This window comes from Triturus cristatus, chromosome 4_2, assembly GCF_964204655.1.
Source record: "Triturus cristatus chromosome 4_2, aTriCri1.1, whole genome shotgun sequence".
Taxonomy (NCBI): Eukaryota; Metazoa; Chordata; class Amphibia; order Caudata; family Salamandridae; genus Triturus; species Triturus cristatus.
In genome coordinates, this window is record NC_140586.1 from 483183168 (window position 1) to 483201376 (window position 18209).

Consider the following 18209-nt stretch of genomic DNA (forward strand, 5'->3'; position numbering starts at 1 on the left):
ATTGTTCACCAGGGCTGCTGTACTTTCCGTACAAAGTGATAATACTTTCCAAGATGGCTATTGGTCCTTAGACAAGACTACAGCAGCAGTCCTCGACAGAGCAATCAAACTTTCATTAATAGGACTAGAATAGTTTCCATTGATACAGCCAACAGCCCACAGCATGATTTTGAAAGACAATATAAAGACTGTGATGCTCAGGTGCTGTGCATTTATTCAGTAGTGCCAAACCACATGAGAAGTGAGTGCTGCTATACTTTCAACGGGACAGTCCCAACACTTCTCAGCAGAGATGCTAAACTTATTCTGGAGTGTACCAATATGGCTCTGCAGTGCTGCTACACTTTTCATCGACAGTACCAGCAATTCTAATCATGGCATCTACACATTTATCTGCCAATACCAACACTTCTTATCAGAGATGCTATACTTTTAACACTAAGTATCACATATCAGCAAGCCTCTACCCATGAATGAAAATCTAAGAAAGTGTAACTGCTTATACTTTCCAATGTGTTTTATTTAATTGGCTTTCTTGGTAGGATAGCTTAGTGAGTGAGGTTCTGAGGTTTGTGTGTGATCTGAAGTCAAGTCTTTCTTAAAAGCTTCCAAGGTTCATTAAATAAGTACCATTTATTCTGGCTAATAATGTAAAAATGTTTTATTCAAAGTGTTTTGACAAAAGCACAACAAAATTAATATATGTGCTTTTATCAGGCTTGAACAATTGAAAACCTTGAGATATTTAAATGACCTATAGGTCCCTGGTATATTGTACAAATTGTACCCAGAGCCTGTAGGACAAGTATCATTAGTCAAGTGCAGCACATATTGACATGCAACTCATGTCTCCAGGCATTCCCCTGCAGGCAGTTTCTAATTTACCAAATCAACCATGCAAAATAAACCTTTTTCCTGGCCTAGACTTTCCTTTTTAATACATATAAGTGGCCCCTAAAGTAGGCTCTTAATGCCCATAAGGCAGGGTGCATGGTATTTAAAAAGTATGTTTTATATGTCCTGGCAGTGAAAAACCTCCAAATTCGTTGTTCACAGTGGCAAGGCTGACTCTCTCACAGGGAAGCACTGAACTACTGTATAACACCTTATAATGCCTTCAGTTCGGGAGTAGCTTAAAAATAGTCCAAGGAATTTAAAAGCCAACTTTATGTTCAAGTTGGGTTTTATATTACTATTTAATGTGAAAGTGACACATTTAGAAAGTTGTTACTTTCTGGCCTGAGCCAAATATGCCTTCTGCCAGTGTTTACTGTCACCCAGGAGTGATTGATTAGATGTGAAGTGGCTCCCAGAGCAGAGACAAAGGTAGAGAGGCTGACCTGCCCCTGACAGGATTGCCATCTGGGCTATGCTCAAGAGCTTAATTAACTTCAAAGGATGCCTGCCCTGTCACTCGCAGATGTAGCTCACTCAATGGCTTGCCCCCTCTATTTTCTTGCTATCCTATTTTCCGGCTAGCCAGCCAAGCACCGCTCCTAGTGGTAGAGGAGCTTCCCTGAGGACTGGTTTGTGTGACCACAGGAGAAAGTCTGCTCATTTCCTTAGCCACAACTCTACTGTGGGTGTAGGATGGAGAGATTCTGCCATCTTGGCTTAGGTAGAGAAGGTCACTGTGGGATAGTTTAAAGTAAAACATACAGAACGTGAAGCAAAAGAGAGTCAGGTCACCCCTGGGAACATTTACCCCATTGGTTAGGGACTGGCTAAGAGGTTACCAGACCCTTAGGCTGGCACTCAATAGTAATGTGACACCCCCAGTACCCTCTTTGGAACACAGCTGCACCTGTGGAAGACAGAAGAAGGATTCCACCAACTGTTGTGGCCTGTAGGAGAACCTTACGGCCTGGGCCTGCTCCCACTTGTACAGATAATGCTACAGGGACACAAAAGCTGCAAGAAGACCACTTTCCTGAGGGAGCCCAGCTGACCAACTTCAACTGGATCTACCCTGGACTCTGATTGTGTCTTTTGTTGGAGTGAGTCCTGACCCTCAAATGCTGTTCCTAAAGTCCTGAAACCTTAGGTTGGTGTTAGGGTGTACACTTCCTGCCCAACTTGGAAAAGCTGAGACTTAGAAAATGTTTGCCAATTTTTCTTCTAAAGAACCCATGGGAGACCAGGACTGGCATCGATCCTAAGCTGTTATCGAATCACTGGCCAGATCCAACTTGCCTGTCTACCCCGTTAAAGGAGATCTGACTTCTAGAAAAGATTCTAACTTCAAACATAGAAGGCTTGAACAAGAGCGATGTTGAGCAAAATTGATCAACATTGAGATCTTCCAGTGCACAAATGCCAGACTTCCCACACTCTGAGCTTTTCCTTCTTTTTCGATGACTGCACCAGGACCCCGTTTTTCAGCAACCCGCTGCCATCGAACCGTGACTCGGATCCAGCTTGCCCCACCAGTGAGTCATCCACGACCACTCTGTTCCCAGAAAAATTTCTACATCCGAAGGTAACTCTTTGCCCATGACCTGAACCTCATATCCGACATGCACTTTACCGCTGTTGGCCTCAAACCTTATCTGTGCCCGAACTAGTGCTACGAGTTGCATGCGATTGATGCTTGTGCTTTTTAGTGCTAACATTTGATTCAACTTTTAAAAATCATATCTCTGGTTTACTTTAGAGGATGTATGCAGTTTTAGTGTAATTTTGTTAATTTAAATATTCTCTAGTTTTATCAATTGAAGTGGGTTTTTTATTGTATTGTCTTTTCGCATGCCCCCTTCTCATAAATAACTCTATTGGTGCCACAGGATGGTATCCCCATGGCCTTCCTTTGGCTCTGGTGGGAGGCTGCACATGCCCTTCTATAAATATGAAATCAGGGATGCAGTCCCCAGGGCATTCTAAAGGTTCAGAGAGGGGGGGCACATGCCCCCTTCCCAAATTAAATACTTGCACTAACCCCCCCGGACCCTGGTCCACCCTGAAGGCGGCATGTTTTTCAAAAAGGCCGGAGCCCACCCTTTTCTGTTTTTTAACAGGACTGCAGATCTGCAGTATTGTTAAAACAAATGTAGGTTTTGGCCCTGTGGAGAAACCTCTTGGACCCTACCACACAGATTATCCCCCCTTTTTGTCTGCCCCAGCTTGTCGGATCACCCCAAACCTTTCCAGGAAGGAGCTCAGGTGGATGAGTTTTGTGTAGATTTGTCAAACAGCATCAAATTTATAGGTAAATCATACAAATCTATTTCCTATAGAAACATGGTCCTAACTATAACTATCCAGTGGCGTCCTCAAGCTTTGTTCATGGATGAAGAAGGCTCAAGGATATGAGCCGAAACGCATTGGTTGAAAATAAAGCACATGTGCACACCAACATTGGGCATATGACATCTGAGATCGGACAATACAAAGAAAATAAAATGACACCCACTCCATTCTGCAGGCTTCAACAGCAGCTGCGCCATTGTGACTTTTGTTTTTGGGCCAATCCTATAGAACTTTACTTTTCACCAGAGCCGTTCTGCATCGTCAAAGAGCACTAGAGCACTGCCGAAGCCAGTCGGTCAAAAAGGAAAGACCTTTTGGCTTTGCAGGAGGGAAGGCAAAAGCGCACAGTGAGGATGAGGTGGGTAGGTAAGACACCCCGTTCTTTATGACTCCCCTATTACTCCTCTCTACCCCTGCGCTGCTCTTCGGAGCATGGGAAGGAGGTTTGAAGGCATGGCTGGACTGGGAACCAAAACCGGCCCTGGCAAAGTGCTCGGCCGCCCCCCTCTCCCCCACCCCTCCACCTGCAGGGGTTTGGGGGTGCCTCCGAGCTCTTTGCCAGGGCCGGTTGTCGGACGATTTTGTTACTGGGCCGATTTTGCAGCTCTGTTGCAAAAACGGCCCTGTAACAAAATCGGCCCGCAGGGGCCCAAAACCGGCCCCCACCCGTGCAGCGCACCGGGGGATTGCAAGGTGCCCGCTACGGCCAGTCCGGCCCTGTTTGAAGGACCATACATAACACAAGATAGTACATTGTGTAACTGTGAATTAAGGGAAAGCTTCACTCTCGTTGTCTACTTGACATCCCCCAGTGACACACAAAAACACTCTTTTAATCATTTGTAACCATCTATAATGATATATATGTTCTAGAGCAGGAGGATCCATGCCGCGAGCTCATTCCATATTATTCATAAAGCTCTGTAAGATGTGCACTGTCTGAGCAGAGCGTTACACCTCTCAGGTGCCCCACTGCTGCGGTACACCTTGCACAGCTCCTGATTGTTACACTTCTGCACTGTAGCTCTTTTGCATTTTCAGACGTTACTGAAATAAAGTAAAAGGGATCTGTGAACATAGGAAGGAGAAACAGACTCTGCAATTAAGGGGATATGCATATACTAATTCTATGAACCAATTACTTTGTTTTTTATTGATGTAAGAATAAAACTTTGGTGTTATCTGTAAAGTGTAACTTGTCTGCTGAGGCTTTCAGAAGACTGTATAGTTCGGCTGCTGCTACAGCATTGCGGGTGGGGAGCTGCACTGTCTTCCGGGATCCATGCTCTCCTAATCGGTTGTATTCATGGTACAATATTCTTTCAGGACAATATGTAAAGCTTAGTCTTCTCTCATAGTCTCAGGGTCCCAGCATCCCCCAGTCCGGGTGCCAACAGATTGGTAACGTGCAGTATGCAGCTGTGGCTGGGTGCTTGCTATTATTTCGCATTATTTCTAGTCTTTTACATATAGCACGATTCAATTTACATTTGTGTGGGTGGTGGTGGAATCGGCGCCCTGCAACAAAGAATCTGCGGTTTGCCTTAGCATCTTTCCGGCAGGGAGCTATTTGACTATTCATGTCTAATTGTGTTCACTCGTAAAAGCATCTCTCAACTTTCACAGGTACAAAGCGTCCTTACCTGTGCACCTGTTATGGGTGCATTGAAACAAACACAGCATAGAAAAACTTAGCGGTATCCTTAATTTTCTCAACCTACCTGCCACTGGATGCTTGCATGCTAAGAGCTTATTATCAACTGCCGCACTGATGTCGCAGAAAATCTCCTCTTCGTCTCTGTCGGCATCGAACTGTGGAAAAGCAAAATCTCTAGTCACCAATTTGCATATTACCGAGGTCATGCAATGAACGACAAAAAACAAACAAATTGTTTGTAAGCAGCTGCACCTATTATAACATTACTATGTGAGGGGAATAAAGTCATTGAACGCCGGGGAGTTTCACTAATTTTAATCGACTTAAACATGACCAGATGTTCATAAACTGCAATTTTCAATCATTGTCAATTATTTGATGTTTTGGGAAATGGGAGTCTCTATTACAATAAATGAAGTCTGCATTACAAGCGTGTATGAAATGCGAGAATAGATGTTTGGATCGCTTTCTAGAAATGTTCTGATTCACAAGAGGTGGCGCGCAAATAACATGGTACGAGTCTGTTGTTTCGTCGCCATCTGAGGCAAACTCTGGCTTTGGAAAACACTTGCAAAATAATATGTGCAAAGAGTAGTTAGATTGGTCACTTTTGCTTCAGAAACATACACAGTAGGGCCAATAAGGGCCCCTCCTCCTACCTTGGCTGACATCCAACTCCCCCCCTACCCATGGCATAAAAACTACTTTCCCCTTCGAAAATGATTACCACCAAATTGACATTTAAGTATCCTTTGTACTTTTACTTAATTCATAAATATAAATGACCTTGAAACCGGTCCCAGGATGCTTGTTTCTGGTCCAGGGAAGACCTAGCTTGGCAGTTTGGGCTGGACTGTTTCCATGAGGCACAGGGTCAAGACTGATTTGCATATAGCTGTGTCTGAACTGAGGTGGCGAAGTGAGCTAAAGAACGATGATGGATTCAACCCAGATCTGTGACTGGGGGTGAGTGTCTGAAACGTTTCAGCGCTCCGTCCATCATGTCCTTATTTTTGACTTCAGATTAAGCCCTGAATTTTCCAGGGCTGAGTATCTATCACTGACACCTCACCACAGAGTGGGGTGGGGTCTGCAACTCACTCACCCCACCCAACCCCACTCTGTGACGAGGTAGGGACTTATGCCTCCTCTCATTGGCTGACCCAAGGTCATTTTTTATTATCCAACCCTTACCCAGAGCAAGACAGAGAAAGACAGGTAAAGGAGAGGGGGGGGGGGGTGAAAGATAGGAAAACAGTGAGAAAAGGAGAAATCAGGTATGGAAAATACAAAAATGAGCGAGACAGACAGGGAGTGTATGCTTGTGGAAGAAAGATTCACCATGATCATGCATCCTTGGTGTTAATCAACACTGGCATTCAATAGTACAGGCTTCCCAAGAAAAACTTTGGGCCCTGCTGTTGACACATGATCCCCATTCCCAGTGGCGTAACGAGACTTGTGGGGGCCTCCCTGCAAGGTACGTGGAGGGGCCCCCTCCGGACACAATCGGGAGCTCTCCGGCCGGAGAACTCTGCTGAGGGGGCCCCCCGCACCACGGGGGCTGCGGGGGCCTGTGTTGCGCCCCTGCCCGTCCCACGTCTGGAAAATGTTTTCACAAGTGCAATCCAACCCACCCCACTTGGAGCGATCTATGTGAGGAGGGATGTCCCGGCCTACATGAGAAGTTCTTGCCATCAACTTTACAGTACATCTGAAATCCCAAAGCATCATGTGAGGTTAGCAGCATTCTGTGAAACCAAAGGTCTGGTGCTCCTTACATCGGAGTCAGAATCCTTCATTGCCACTGAGGTGGGAGACATGATCGGCCAAGACGTCGCACGTGTTTGTGCCAAAGACATCTACCTGTTTGTGATTGGCCTATAGGCCACACCTGCCATCCAAGTACCCTATCTGAACCTACTGAGGTCATAATTGCCAAAGATAAGTGCCACTGTGGCAGCCACCCAGCAGATCTGTTCCAGCCATCAAGTTCTAAGTGACACCCTTGCCCATGCAACATGAGAGCTGCTGCAGGTGGCCTGATAGTGGACGGGATGGCGGTCTTTCTTTATGAGGTTTCTCCAACAATTTTGATATAATGAGTTCTTAAGAACATGAAGGAGAGCCTGGGAGAATTCCCTGTAATTTCAGCATGACCTTAACAACTTTGGTACGGTGACCTATTTCCATTATTTCAGAAGGATTATGCCTGTCCCCTATTCATGGAGGAAGAGTGCCACACTCCTCCCTATCATCACTCAGCTACAGTACAATGTGTCAACATGCATCTAGGTCTTTCCGTAGAATTTAGAGGTAATGGCATCTTCTATGACATTTTCCAGCACAACCCAGCATAAAAGAAAATGACTGAGGTTTTACCACTAGATACTAGTAAAGCACATCACTCTGCTTTCTTGCTCAGTGGATGATATGATTCCTGTTACCTGGCAGAGACAGGGGTGCAAATGTCTTAATTACTTACCAGTAATTTTCATTATTCTTAGTCCTGTTCGTCCCCATCCCATTCATTACTCATGAGTTGAATCCACCTCCCCAAGACAAAATACGAATGCCTGAAACAAGTGTCATTCAGCCATAGGCAGTACCCTATAAGGGTACCCGTTAGCCACCATTCCTTCTGGGATACCAAGCACCCTCCAACATCTAAAGGTATCAATAACCGGGAGGGTGGGAGTGACATAATGAATGGGATGGGGACGAACAGGACTAAGAGTAATGAAGACTCTCTGGTAAGTAATTAAGACATTACCTCTACACCCTTATGTTCCCATTCCATTTATTACTCATAAGGAATAACAAAGTGGTACCAAAAAGACCTTCAGATACCTGTAACTTAAAACACAATAGACATAAACCAAAATGCAGCGAAAACATAAAGGTTTAATAATACTAATTAAATGCAAACATACAGAAGAAAAATTAGGGCAGATCAGAGTCTAAAACGCCTAGCCCAGAATTCTTATGGGCATGCAGAACATTCTGTAGTCAATAATGTCTAACAGAGGTATTTGGACCAAGCCCATGTAGCCACTCGACAAGCCTCAGCAATGGACACACCCCTTGACCAAGCCCAGGAGGAGGAAAGACTCCTACTGGAACGACCCTGAATGCCACCCAGGGGAAGAACCCTAGAAAAATAGTAAGCTAGAAAAGTGTCCTGCTAAATCCATCCACTTATGGAAACCAGAGAATCCTTCTCACTCTTACGAGATGAATCAAATGAAACAAAAAGGAAGTCAGATTTCCATAAGGAGGCAGTCTAATTCAATTAGACCAGCAAAGCCATTTTCACAGCCAGAAAATGCCATCCCAATTCCTGGAATGCTTCAGAAACTTCCAAAAGTGCTAGCAAAATAACCTCCTTGTTTCTGTGGAAAGCTGAAGTTACCTTCAGCACAAAATCTAGTTGAAGCCCCACCCCATACTGATAAAAAGTGTGAAAAGGTTATTTTGCCTTAAGAGCCGCCAATTCCCCTATCCTCCTAGCTGAAGTGATAGCCATCAGAAACACCATTTTCAAGTTAACAAATTAGATATCAGCCTGGTCAAGGGGCTCAAAAGGAACATAAGTCAAAGCATTAAGCACCTATAGGAGATCCCGAAATGGCAACAGAGGTTCAACCAATGGCCGAGAATGAGAAAAACCTTTAAACAAGCGGGACATCAAAGCACCAGAATTCCCCATATTGCCACATGGAGCCTGAAAAGCACAGATAGCAGTCCCCTGGGGTCAACGTAGAAACTGATAACTGATTCCCATTTTCCCTCTGGAAGGGAACAATCCACTGGAGAAACAGAATACTCGGTACACCAAGCCTGGAAATTCACCCAATGGCGCCCATAAAAGTGCAACGTGAAATGATGACATGAAATTCGAACTGCCACCACTAAGTGATCTGCCAATCCCCTATGCGGCCAACCTCTACTCTCAACTTTCAAACTGACAGCTGTTGACTCTGACCAAGAACCCTGGTCGAGAACCAGCAAGGGGAAGGATAGAGAGGAAGTAACCAAGGATTCTGATGGGCCAGGGAGCAGAGAGTCGGAAATCATGCCGTCCTGGGTCAAAAGGCAACCATCAGGACCATTATCCTGTCTTGTCTTCTCTCATGAGGTGGGACAGAATCCTGGGAATCTGAGGAGAAGCAAAGAATGCATAGAGAAGCTTGTTGGGCCAAGAAACCAGAAGTGCATCCACCCTCTACGCTAGCTCCTGTGAGGCCCGGGCTCAAAACCTCCAAAGTTGAGCACTGATTCAGGAGGCCGAAAGATCTAGAAAGGGAACCCCAAATCTCTGACAGATTTCCCTGAAAACAGACACCTTCAGAGATAATTCCTGCAAGGGTTGGGAAAATCCAACTGAGAGAGTCCGCAATCACATTGTCTACCCCCCTGATTTGGATAGCTGAGATAGAAAGAAGACTGATCTCTGCCCATGCCAACAATTACCTGGCTACTAAATTCATGGATCTTGACCTGATGCCCCTCTGATTGCTTATGTAGGCTACTCTCACTTTACTGTCCGTTCTGAACAGTACATGGTGACCTAACAAAACACCCTGGAAATGCAACAGAGCTTGCTTGACTGCCATCAATTCCTCCATTTGGGCAACTGCCTGCCCTCCACCAGGGACGAACGAGCTTGAGTGGAGGACATCTCCAGAGTTGCCCCCCACCCAAAAGAGCTGTCATGGTCATCACCTAGGGTACTGGTGAAACCTTTCTCCTCCATTTTTCATTTTCAGTTGCTGTGAAAAATAATCTGCGAATCTGAGAATGGGGAAGAGCTTGGAAGTCGGAGTAAGAGGCTAGAATGATATTTTCTCATTGTCACCCAAACCTTATGGGGATATCCAAAACGTAACAGTTTAAAGACTAATCTTATCGTTTTTTCTCTTTTCATAAGAATATGGTCGATTTTCTATTTTATGTGTGAGACGTGAGTACCTTCTTTCATGAAAAGCGTGACAAAGTTACAAATAATCCTAAATTTAATCATGTCTTATTTGGTAGGCATATAGATAGGTTAATGTATTTCTGGGGGACCTAGCCCCCAGTAACAACATCTGAGAGATGGGTGGAGTTCAGGCAAAAATACCTTCCTAGGCTTTTTTGGGTAAACTGTGGATTATATTAAGATGTTTTTATAGGGAATTTTCCTCAGGGATATTTTAGAAAATTGGAAGCAAATGGTGAATAAAGAAAGAGTAGTCCTGGGTGTAGTTCGCAGACGTGGAACTTCGCAAAGTGAAAAAAAAACTCTGCAGAGTTCCGCAAGCTGCGGAGTGCAGCGCGAACTGCCATTCACGCTGATCTTCCTACCGCGCGGGTCGAAATTCTACCCGAGCGGCAGCTTGCCCTCGCCAACTTAGAACGGAGCGCAGTTCACTGCCCAGGCCTAATAAAGAACACAAGATACCTTCCAAAGCCTGGTGATCGCGTAATGTTGGTCAAAAGAGGATGTGAAATGAATACATCTTTAGTTATCATCTCCGTGGACTTTCAAACATATAACAAGTAGCGACTGCTGTTAGCTGTGTGGAATGAAAGACCATGCCATGCGTACTAGGAAGTACTGAACTTCCGTTTTCGATTACCCAAACCGCACCATGTTTTCAGAATAAAAACCAACAATGTAAACAATTACCATTTTTTGTCCTACATAAATGTGTTGCACATGGATATCCTGGAAATACGGTCGCACTCCTTCAAATGCCCTCGTTAGAGAGCGCTGCTAGACGACGACCTATTCTACGACATCCTTAAAAGTGTTCCAGTGAGTGTTTCCAATCAAACAGTTACACAAGTGCGCACTTCAGCTCATTTTTCATGCAATATTCAGCTCTTTAGGTTTTCCCAGCTCAAAAGCTCTTGCACATGAACCTCTGGAAGATTCTGCTGTTAGCCTGGGGTTTGTTCCCTGGCTGCCCAGAGCCATCATCCTTTTTATTCCCTGTCTAGTATCATTATGTTTTTTTTTCTCAGCATGCCATGCTCTGTTTTCAGTTTTACTAAATCACCAGCACCTCTTTGAAGAATGCTCTTACATTTTCTTTTATCTTACGTAATGAGCCTATTTTGCGGAGGGCTGACAGCTCTGGCGCGGCACGATCCATTATTCATAGTCACACAGCTTGCACACACAAATAAAGCCTTGTTTGGCACTAGCAGCGAAAGCATCCGTTGATTGCATATTTACACCGTGCTCAAAATGCATTAAAGCCATTAGGTGGTATCTCATGTTTTATTTACTCGCACAGACCTTAAAATGATGAGTGAAAAAGCCAAGCGTTTGGTTTCAACACTTTATTACTGTAATGCTGTCGAGACTCGTAATCCAGCCACTCTGCTATCAAAGACTGCTGCGGATTTTTACTTTAGCTAGCGTCACGGTTGAATAAGCTGCCTACGCGGAATGGTTGGCATTCATAGCACATTCTTAAAAGGCTCCTATATCTTTTCCTTACACATGGAAGTCTGAAACCTCTGTACAAAACATGTCTCTAATTTTCGTATTACAGCCTATTTGTGACATCCTAGGCAACTGTAATAAGGCAAACACTGGCAAAGTCGACTGGTCTGGTTTAAAAGCAAATGGTGAGCTACTGACTTTGCTAATGCTTGCTTGATTAAGCAAGGACAAAACAGAAATGCATGCATGTGCACGCCATGGCAACCATCTTTGAATGGTGTTTTCACAAAGAAATCCCAATTTGAAGATGGCCGCATGTGCAGTGTGACAAAGTGGATTATTAGTCGAAGGTGATGGCAGTCCTCTCCAAGAAATAATGGCACAATTCCTTTCTACGTCCAGTTAGGTTTTATCAACTTAAACCTGATCTCAACCCTTGGAAGATATAGTTCAGTGCAGACGGGCTTAACATACAAAAATATGTGTAAAGCACAAATAATAAGTAGAAAAAGAACACAATAAAAATCCCAATACAATTTATAAAATTAGTATAAATCTTAATCCTCAAATAGACCCAAAAACTAAAAAAATACACTAAACTCCATGAACATTCTTTTTCATATGTATGCAGATAACATGCAAATTTACCTGAAAATCACCTCCTCGGAAGACTTCACTTCGCTCAACTCTACCCTGACGAATACCCAAAATTGGTTAACTGAGAACCACCTCCTGCTCAATAATGCCAAAAAGAATTCCTTCTTATATTTACTTCTAATCACACCTCCAAGATAGACCTCTGGATGAAACACCTCACTGCCTTCAACTGCGCCCCTCATATCATTGATTCAGCTAAATTTCTCAGAATCACCCTGGACACGTACTTGAACATGAAGAATCATATTACTAAGATGTGCAAGGGTTCTAACTACCAAATGAGGATTCTTATAAATCTGATGTAGGGAACTGGAGATATGATTTTTCAAAGCTGTAGATTATTCTAGCTCTAAAAAGTGCAAAACTCCAACCACAGGTATCTGATTGCACTAGATCAGGCCAAAGTCAAAATTTAGAGCTGACAGTGGTGGAGCATGTGTTAGATAAAGGGACCAGGTTTATCCCACTTAAAAGTTTGGCTTAGGGCTTAGGGCCTCATTTATATGTTGGCCGTATGTACATTCCGTCCCAACAGCGAACGAGTATACATACTGCCAACACGAAGGTCTTCTCACCTGTTGTGGTTTGGCCACGGTGGTAACAACACAGTCACCGCCATAAACAAACCTCTCCTACGGTCTGATGGAATAAGGGCCGTCAGAGAAATGGATACCAGGGCCGGACTGGCTACCGGGCGTTTTGGTCGACTGCCAAGCTGGGGCCCGATTTTACTGCAGTGGGGGCTGAATTATGGTGATGGGGACCTGCATTTGCTTCTAAGTAAAGAAACCAAAACAAATGGTTTTAAAGCATACTTTAAAACCATTTGGTTTTCCATTCTTAACTCAGAAATGCCTGGTAGCCAGTCTGGCCCTGATGGATACCTTTCCACCTGCCTAACCAGGTTGGCGGACATGTACACATTGTTTTACTGTCTGTCACCGGCATGCAGTGAGGGACAGTAAAAAACAGATAATGCTCCCCCCAGCATCGGAGATAACTTCCATTGTGAGGAGAGCATAACTTTTTTATTTTCAAAAAGGAAATCCCGTTTTGGGATTTTCTTCCTGAGAATAAAAAAAGAATACTGTTTGGTGCAGGGTTGCGTCGTTTACTGCAGGGTTGTGTCATTTGATGCAGCCTTTCGTCAAACAGAGGATTGCATCAACAGGAACTGCTGTGATGATGTTTTCTGCCAATTCCTTATAAAGGGCCACTTGCCTGGTGGTAATTTATACATTTGACGGGCGGTCCCTCTATTGCGCGGACAGAGGTATTTACTCCATTTACATGGAGGAACAGCAGTCCATCTGCCAAGATATAAATGAGGCCCCCAAGTCATTTTTCTGGAGAAAATCTCGATGAGATTGTTCGTGGGTTGGGCTGCAGGCTGGATCTGAAGAAGGACTATAGTGCAGGATCTTGGAGAGAATATCGGCTTTGGTAGGAAGTTTGAGGCACGTGGTGTTGATAGCAGGAACATTCGAGCAGGAGCAGTCTGAAGTCTGTGAACAGAAAAGTCTAATTGGCAGGTGGCTACTCCTCGAAGTCAACCTTGGTGGAAGCCTTCCACGTTCGGACTTAGAATCTTCTCTGAAAGTCAAACTTCTTTGAGTGGGGCTAACCAGCAAGTTGAATCCAAATGGTGAGGCAACATTGGTGGGTGCAGCTCAGTGGTGGTAGCACCTGGTTCCTTTTGGGAAAAAGTGTTTAAGTGTCCAGTTTTTCTGGTCTAGCAGGAGAAGAGTACACTCCAACACCAACCAAGGAACCATAGCCTTGTGGGCAACTCTTGGAGGGTTAGAACTCAATCTCCCAGAAGCCGCCAGCAGGGCCTTGGGCAAGTCCAGCTGCAGCTGGTCAGCTTGCCTTTTCAGGTTACAGGCTTCTTCAGCTTTTGTGTTCCTGGAGCTTAACAGGAGGCTAGCCAACCAACCTTTGGAGCCCACTTATAATATAAAAACAGGTAAATTGTTTGAATTTGTGATTCTTAGATTCCTTTGGAAAATTGAGCAAGTAAATGACTAATATCATCCCTCTGCAAGGGCCTGAAAATTTACTATTTGGGCATAAACTATTTATAGCATCTAATTTTAAGTTAATGGTTTTCTCTCTAGATGGATGCTCTATCATACTCCGCAACTTTTACATAATGCCTCAACATCTCTAGTAATCACCTTGTGCAAGCTTCATACTTTCTACCACCCTCCTGGTGATAACCTCCTCTTCATTTAACAACTAATGGAAATCACCTCTTTCAACGGCGACCTCTTAGTGTCCCAAATCTACGTCTGTGATTTCAACCTTCACTGGTCTAACCCTAAGGACCAAGCGGTAATCTGCCTAAATTAATTCTTATTGGATCTGAACCTTACCCAATTCTTTGACTGTCCAACTCACAACAAAGGAGAAATTCTGGACCTCATCATCACAAAAGGTAATACCATCACACTGGAGTACATTACCCCTTGTGATTGGTCCAACCATTACAGCATCTTCTTCTTTATTAAGAGGGAGGTGATCCGGAAAAGGGATCAACTGAAGAAAATCAAACAATGGAAAAGTGAACTCAGGAATATTAACACGGAAGGTCTAGCAATTGAATGTAAATATGCTTTGTCTTCCCAAGATTATATGTCTGATGTACATTATCTCACTGACTTCTATTACTCCACTATCTCTGGTATCATGGATTCCATAGCACCTCTACAACAAAAAGATGCCTCCTCCAAATTCTCCAAACCCTGGTTCAAAGACAAACTAAACTCTGAACACCTCAACCTAAGGACAGCTGAACGTTTCTGGAGATACAAACCTTCCTTGGATCACCTAAAAGTCCTTAGATTGGTAAGTAGCTCCTATAATAAACAAATCAAGACTGTTAAGGCCGATTACTTCAGATCCCAACTTATTCAAGCCTCAAATCGCCCCAAGAAACTCTTTGAAATTGTCAAACAATAATCAGCGAAAGCACCCAACCACTTTGGCTCAGGAGACGCCTCTCCTTCATGCGACGATCTGGCTGCTCTCTTTATGGAGAAAACTAAACTCAGCAGTATTGACCTCAAATCTAAGAAGACCCTTCTTCCATCATATGAGATCGCGGACCCTCCTGCTCTATCAGAGAGGCTAAAGCCACTTAGTATTAACACCAAGAACAAGACCACTTGGGACTATTTCACTCCTCTCAGTGAAAATCACATCTACAAAACCCTGCTTAGTATCAACCCTTCTAATCACTTCAGCGACCCGTTGCCACTGACTGACTTCAAAGAAATCACGGATGCCTTCATCCCCCTTTGGGCAAAGATTGTCAATGCTTCTTTATCACAAGGCAAGATCCACGAATGTCTAAAAGCAGCTCAGGTATCACCCATTCTTAAAAACCTAATGCAAACAGAACTGATCTCAACAACTTTCGCCCCATCTCCATCATCCCCACTCTGGCTAAGCTCCTCGAAAAATTTGTGCAATCACAACTTTGCATGCACATTGAGAATTTCAAACTCTTGGATTAATCTGGTTTTCGGAGCGGTCACAGTACTGAAACAGCGCTCACTCACATTATGGATGACATTTTAAAAATGCTAGACCAAAACTAATCCTGCCTCCTTATCCTCCTTGACCTTTCTTCCGCATTTGACACGGTTAATAACGACAACCTCTTAGCCATTCTGGAACACAGGATGGGCCTTTCCGGGCTGGTATTGCAATGGTTCTCGTACTTCCTTCACAATAGATCCCAAATAGTCAAGGTGAATTAATCCCTATCCCAGCCTTCCACAGTCTTCATGGGGGTCTCTCAAGGGTCTGGTCTTTCGCCCATACTCTTTCCAGGAACCTTTAGCGAATACACTAAACTCCATGAACATTCTTTTTCATATGTATGCGTAGAACATGTAACTTTACCTAAAAATCCCCTCCTCTGAAGACTTCACTTCGCTCAACTCTACCCTGACGAATACCCAAAATTGGTTAACTAAGAACCACCTCCTTCTCAATAATGACAAAAAGAATTCCTTCTTATATTTTCTCCTAATCACACCTCCAAGATAGACCTCTGGATGAAACACCTCACTGCCTTCAACTGCGCCCCTCATATCATTGATTCAGCTCAATTTCTCTGAATCACCCTGGACACGCACTTGAACATGAAGAATCATATTAGTAAGATGTGCAAGGGTTCTAACAAACAAATGAGGATTCTTATAAATCTAAAACCATTCCTTCCACAAGAGGACTTCAAGCAGGTGGTTCAAGCGCTTGTCCTGTTGAGGCTAGATTATGGCAGCGCTATGCTCTGTGGCCTCCCCAAATATAACTTGGCCCCACTCAAGGCTTCCTTGAATGCCGCTGCCAGATTGATTACGGGTACAAAGAGAAATGCTCACATATTCCCAGCCCTAAGATCTCTAAACTGGTTACCCTACAAAGCAAGAATACAGCTAAAGATTGCCTGTTTGACACACAAAGCCCTCTGTTTCAAAACCCCTGTTTACTTGGCTCAAAAGCTAGAACTATCTGGAGGGGGTAGACCATCAAGAAGTGCAAATTCTCTCCTACTGAAACCTCAGACCTTTCGCAAAAAGAGAACAAGGTTCAGAGCCTTTTATGGCTTTGCACTGAAGATCTGGAACTCTCCCCCACTGGAAATACGCAGGATCCCATCCACGGCTGTCTTCAAAAATGAAGTGAAAATAATCCTAATGAACAAGTTCTTGCCTTAAATGGTCATGGCTCATCTGCTTTCTCAATGACCCTCTGACTACATTATTTTTGGTCTAAAAAGCTCAGAGTTGTCTGTTATACCCAAATAAAGTGCAATTGGTGCACCAATACATTAACAAATATACAGTCTGTATCCAAGATTTGTTCTTCAAGTCGTCTTTTATTGATCAGGAATATCAAGCAACATATAGGGTAGACCAGCCAATGCGTTTCCTCCAAAGAGATGGACTTCTTCAGGGCAGAAGTGGTTTTGCTCTAAGTGATGGGCCAGTATATCTGTAACCGAAGTAGATGACTGAAGATCGGACAGCTCAAACACTCCAATAATAATTTAAAATAGTTGTAAACAACTATATTCAAGGATCAGTTGCTGGGTGTATACAATGCATCCAGAAGAGATAAAAACGTCCTTAATGTGTTGGTGCACCAATTGCTCTCTATGTGGAACATTTTGGGTCCAGTAGGACCGCACCTTGACAGTGGGTGCTTATTTTGAGTGCACACATTTTGGGGTACATTCCATTTGCTTTGAAGTGATATATTGGGGAAAATAGGTTAGGTGCGAGCCAGTATAGTGTTTCACAGTCAACATTTGTATGAACGTATCTGTTATACCCTTTTAAGTAATGTTTGTTTTCATCTTTGTACTTTAAGATATTAGCTAAATATGTTATTCTCTGTTACCCCTTTGCCATTTTCCCTGTACTATGTTCTTTTTCAAAATGCGAAGCGCTCTGATACCCTTCGGGGTCATGTTCGTGTCATACAAAAATTTATAAATAAATAAGACCTTCCCAGCAGTATCAAACCAGTGTTTTTGAGATTGCTCCAATCCGTTGAGTCATTAGCTACATGTTTTTTATACTTGTCCCTTAATGATCAATTTCTGGCACCAAATGTTTGATTTCTTATGCTTTTGGTTATTTGATCAATTATATTGTCTTCTCAAAACAGGAAGGCAAATTCATTTTTATCTGGATTTTCATTACACATTCCTTACTTCTGAAAATTTTAGAAAGCGGCAGAGGCCCCACCATTGGCACAATGGCAGCCTAAAATGGAAAGGGTGAGAATGTTAGAATGCATGTATGCCACAAGAAATAATCAACTTAGAAAGTTTCATCAAATTCGGCAATAGTGCCAGCTAGAAGAACTAATTACCGATTTTTTAAATGTTTCAGGCTTGCTATTCAGTTTATATTTTCAGGAAAACTATTAGCTGTGAATTTTTTATACTTTGGTTTAAAGAACTTTATTGAAGTCTGCTTTATAAAATAAGGTACTTATTGTATATAAGCTTCTAAATAGGATTTTTAATATTCTTCAAATTTACTAACTCGATTGAATGTAAAAAGTATAGGACGTTTAGTGTGTTGTTTTTTTGTGTATTTGATATAATACTTTTTCATACTACCATATAAAAAAGACATGCAGAAAATCCATACGAACGTTGGATCTGCAGGCTGCTGGATGAGGAGTACATAA

General features: G+C 43.3%; 1 protein-coding gene across 2 annotated transcripts in view; it reads right to left on the bottom strand.

The window, feature by feature from the left end:
• The window catches only part of AK5 (adenylate kinase 5), a 2642541-nt gene that overhangs the window by 1131717 nt on the left and 1492615 nt on the right, over positions 1-18209 (bottom strand). For both annotated transcript variants that reach the window (XM_085602038.1, XM_085602039.1), the window contains exon 7: positions 4968-5058. In XM_085602038.1, coding sequence (XP_085458164.1) covers positions 4968-5058 — 91 coding nt within the window. The remainder of the gene's footprint in view (positions 1-4967; positions 5059-18209) is intronic.